Source organism: Macrobrachium rosenbergii, chromosome 11 (genome assembly GCF_040412425.1).
Source record: "Macrobrachium rosenbergii isolate ZJJX-2024 chromosome 11, ASM4041242v1, whole genome shotgun sequence".
NCBI classification, from domain to species: Eukaryota; Metazoa; Arthropoda; class Malacostraca; order Decapoda; family Palaemonidae; genus Macrobrachium; species Macrobrachium rosenbergii.
The window spans coordinates 52,244,935-52,249,689 of NC_089751.1; the positions used below are offsets into that span (position 1 = coordinate 52,244,935).

At 45.2% G+C, this 4,755-nt stretch overlaps 1 protein-coding gene across 1 annotated transcript; it reads right to left on the bottom strand.

Moving 5' to 3' along the window:
- Positions 1-1,484: 1,484 nt before the first annotated feature.
- LOC136843537 (octapeptide-repeat protein T2-like) lies at positions 1,485-2,787 on the bottom strand. Its single transcript, XM_067112070.1, has 2 exons — positions 2,610-2,787; positions 1,485-2,404 (listed from the first exon to the last, which is right to left on the bottom strand). Exons 1-2 carry the CDS (start codon positions 2,785-2,787, stop codon positions 1,485-1,487), a joined length of 1,098 nt encoding a protein of 365 aa, XP_066968171.1.
- Positions 2,788-4,755: the final 1,968 nt, after the last annotated feature.

The window sequence follows — 4,755 nt, forward strand, 5'->3', positions numbered from 1 at the left end:
GAGAGTCGAACGCTGGGCCATCAGCGTGCTAGACGAGAGCTCTACCCACCCATCCAATAAAGAACTACAACCAATTAGAGTTAGGATAATATGCATAGTGGTAATTGTTTTCTATTGCTCCGTGTAATTTTATATTTAATGCTACGTTAATGAATTTATGGCATCGTAAAGCCAATGAGTTGTTATTTATTATGTTATGTAAAAAAATCTCTAAAACTAAAATAAAGCATCTGTATCACGATTGAAGTCAGCCGTATCGGAAAAATTTTTTACCACTTTTTTTCTTAATTCACCAAACATCACTAAACAGAGATATCTATTTTTTTTTAATTCAGCGGAAACATAAAATGAATTGCCTTTCTCTTGATGTATAACTAATTAATCTTTGTGTTTGGTACGATATGACGAAAGGCAACGAAACAGATGGAAAATATATATACGTACAAGTTGTAGGTTATCGGTAAGCGACACCTCTTTCTTGCTATTTTTGTAAAAAAATCACCAAAAATAGGTAAACTGAGATATCTAATTTTCATTTACGCAGTGAGAAAAGAATAAAATTTGCGTTTCATATGATGTACATACTTTATTACTATTACTCTTAATAAACCCCGTAATAAAAGTTAAACTCACGTGAGCAGCTAGGAAGAACTTACGAATAAAGGGAAATTTCACAAGTCACTTGCAATTGAAAATTTGACAAAAATAGGTAAACTGAGATCTCTCATTTTTATTTACACACAGACAAAAATCAATAATCTTCGTTCTCAATGATATGTAACTCATTACTATATGTGTTAGGTATGACACAATTCCCCCCCCTCCCCTACTAAAAAAAAAAAATAAACTCGCGACAGCAACTAGGGAAAACTTTGGACAAGTTACTTGAATTTAAAAATTTGCCGAAAATACGTAAACTGTGATATCTAATGTTTTTTTTTTTGTTTGCACACATATAAATTACAATAACATTAGTTTCAGATGATATAATTCGTTACTAAACGTGTTAAGTATGACATTGTCCCCATGCCACCCAAATAAAAGTCAACAAACTTATTCCCTTGAGCAGCCACGGAGAACTTAAGCGTATTGTAAAATGTCATAAGTCACATTAAAAAAATATTGCTTATAATTGGTAATATGTTTGAAAATGCAAAGGCATGATAAATTGTGTCCATAGTCATAAAACCTTTTTCTCTGAAAAACATATTGCACATAAAAGCACAAGGAAATAATAAAAGTATACATAAATCACATAAATACCATAAAATAACGCACTGTATAAAAATATATAAAAATACATAAACATACATATATGAAATGTAATCTGGTGTACTCACCAACAGTCCTGGTCTTCATACCTTGCTAATGCCTCCTCCTCTATTTCGAAGACCTTGCAGTTCACGTTGTATGATTAGGAGGAGGAGGAGGAGGAGGAGGAGGAGGAGGAGGAGGAGGAGGAGGAGGCATTCCTGACGCTCCTACTACTGTTTCACCCAGGACCTCGGGCTAGGAGGTGCCGTGGTGGTGGAAGGGTGCCAGTAAGTAGTTTCGCTTCGTATGGCTGGCAGTGGCCCTGGCTCTCTTCTTCTGCTTCTTGAAGTCTGGCAGTGGCCCTGGCTCTCTTCTTCTGCTTCTTGAAGTCTGGCAGTGGCCCTGGCTCTCTTCTTCTGCTTCTTGAAGTCTGGCAGTGGCCCTGGCTCTCTTCTTCTGCTTCTTGAAGTCTGGCAGTGACCCTGGCTCTCTTCTTCTGCTTCTTGAAGTCTGGCAGTGGCCCTGGCTCTCTTCTTCTGCTTCTTGAAGTCTGGCAGTGGATCTGGCCCTCTTCTTTTGCTTCTTGAAGTCTGGCAGTGGCTCTGACCCTCTTCCTCTGCTTCTTGAAGTCTGGCAGTGGCTCTGACCCTCTTCTTTTGCTTCTTGAAGTCTGACAGTGGCTCTGACCCTCTTCTTTTGCTTCTTGAAGTCTGGCACCGGCTCTTGCCCTCTTCCTCTGCTTCTTGTAGTCTGGCAGTGGCTCTGGCCCTCTTCCTCAGCTTCTTGAAGTCTGGCAGTGGCTCTGGCCCTCTTCTTCTGCTTCTTGAAGTCTGGCAGTGGATCTGGCCCTCTTCTTCTGCTTCTTGAAGTCTGGCAGTGGCTCTGGCCCTCTTCCCCTGCTTCTTGAAGTCTGACTGTGGCTCTGGCCCTCTTCCTCTGCCTCTTAAAGTCTGGCAGTGGCTCTGGCCCTCTTCTTCTGCTTCTTGAAGTCTGGCAGTGGCTCTGGCCCTCTTCCTCCGCTTCTTGAAGTCTGACACTGGCTCTGGCCCTCTTCCTCTGCTTCTTGAAGTCTGACAGTGGCTCTGGCCCTCATCCTCTGCTTCTTGAAGTCTGGCACTGGCTCTGGTCCTCTTCTTTTGCTTCTTGAAGTCTGACAGTGGCTCTTTCCCTCACCCTCTGCTTCTTGAAGTCTGGCACTGGCTCTGGTCCTCTTCTTCTGCTTTTTGAAGTCTGACAGTGGCTTTGGCCCTCTTCCTCTGCTTCTTGAAGTCTGGCACTGGCTCTGGCCCTCGTCTTCTGCTTCTTGAAGTCTGACAGTGGCTCTGGCCCTCATTCTCTGCTTCTTGAAGTCTAGCAGTGGCTCTGGCCCCCTTCCTCTGCTTCTTGAAGTCTGACACTGGCTCTGGTCCTCTTCTTCTGCTTTTTGAAGTCTGACAGTGGCTTTGGCCCTCTTCTTCTGCTTCTTGAAGTCTGGCACTGGCTCTGGCCCTCGTCTTCTGCTTCTTGAAGTCTGACAGTGGCTCTGGCCCTCATTCTCTGCTTCTTGAAGTCTGGCAGTGGCTCTGGCCCCTTCCTCTGCTTCTGAAGTCTGACAGTGGCTCTGGCCCTCTTCCTCTGCTTCTTGAAGTCTGGCACTGGCTCTGGCCCTCTTCTTCTGCTTCTTGAAGTCTGACGGTGGCTCTGGCTCTCTTCCTCTGCTTCTTGAAGTCTGGCAGTGGCTCTGGCCATCTTTCTCTGCTTCTTGAAGTCTGGCACTGGCCCTCTTCCCCTGCTTCTTGAAGTCTGGCACTAGCTCTGGCCCTCGTCTTCTGCTTCTTGAAGTCTGGCAGCGGCTCTGGCCATCTTTCTCTGCTTCTTGAAGTCTGGCACTGGCCCTCTTCCCCTGCTTCTTGAAGTCTGGCACTGGCTCTGGCCCTCGTCTTCTGCTTCTTGAAGTCTGGTAGTGGCTCTGGCTCTGCTTCTTGAAGTCTGGCAGTGGCTCTGGCCACCCTCTTCTGCTTCTTGAAGTCTGGCAGTGGTTCTGGCCATCTTTCTCTGCTTCCTAAAGTCTGGCAGTGGTTCTGGCCCCTCTTCCTGTGCTTCTTGAGGTCTGGCACTGGCCCTCGTCTTCTGCTTCTTGAAGTCTGGCAGTGGCTCTGGCCACCCTCTTCTGCTTCTTGAAGTCTGGCAGTGGTTTTGGCCATCTTTTTCTGCTTCCTAAAGTCTGGCAGTTGTTCTGGCCCCTCTTCCTGTGCTTCTTGAGGTCTGGCACTGGCTCTGGCCCTCGTCTTCTGCTTCTTGAAGTCTAGCAGTGGCTCTGGTCATCTTCTTCTACTTCTTGAATTCTGGCAGTGGCTCTGGCCATCTTTCTCTGCTTCTTGAAGTCTGGCAGTGGCTTTGGCCTTCTTCCTCTGCTTCTTGAAGACTGGCAGTGGCTCTGGCCCACTTCCTCTGCTTCTTGAAGTCTGGCAGTGGCTCTGGCACGTGCACAATGCCACCAGGAGAAAGACGAGATATGGGGTCAACGATGCTTGACTTCTCTTTTGTAGTCTTATCTCCAGGTACCGCAGGCATAGCAACAGAACCATCTTCAGAAGTGCTAGTGGCAGGAGAGGCATCAGTTGATGTACCAGGGGCACCATAAGCAGGTACAGGGGCAGCAGGATTGTTTGGAGCAGTTGCAGAAGAATACACATCAGTGGGAATGGCAAGATCACCAGCAGTAGGCCATTCCTCTGGATTAGATTCCATCAAACTGGTATATGCTAGTTCATGGAGCTGTAAGAGGTTCAGTTTAATTTAGTCTGTGGTAAACTTGCGATACACAATGTATGCATTTTGCAATGCAATTGCAGCAAGTACATTAGCATTTTCTTTGACCACTTCACCGTCTTCCATTTGAAGCGGTAGTATTTGGTCAACTCTCCTCATATACTGTATGTATTCTTTTTCTGAACATACTCCTCTGTGTCCGTGTCACGCAAGTTGGTTATTACAGTAACCAGCCTTGTGTCCGTCCAAGACAAAATAAAATATTGCCTTTCCTTTGGAAGTTGATACTGTAGCGGGAAGGTTTTTTTTTTCCGAGTGTGTCGAGTGCCTTTGGTGGCCCTCTCATAAGCCGTAAAGTGCCACTGGTGTGCACCTCGTGTTCATACAGCCCTTCTGTCAGTTTCACGAAATTGTAACAATTATCCATGAACAAGTGATAACCTTTATTCAGATATTGGCCAAGCAACTGAAAAACCACATAACTAAGAAGACGATTTGCACCATGGTACACCATGAAATCAAGCACATGAACGGATTCTGTCTCACAAAAAAATATAAACTTTGATTCCACATTTCACTGGCTACTTAGGTATGTACACTTCCAAAGATAACCTGCCTTTCCACGGAAGGCAGCAGACCTCCAACCAAAGACAGGTTCTTTCCTGGCACATAAAGATGTTGACACAAGTTTTGGATAGATTCAAGCACTGGTTGCACAAGAACAAACCTATTGGTATTATCTTGTGGCAT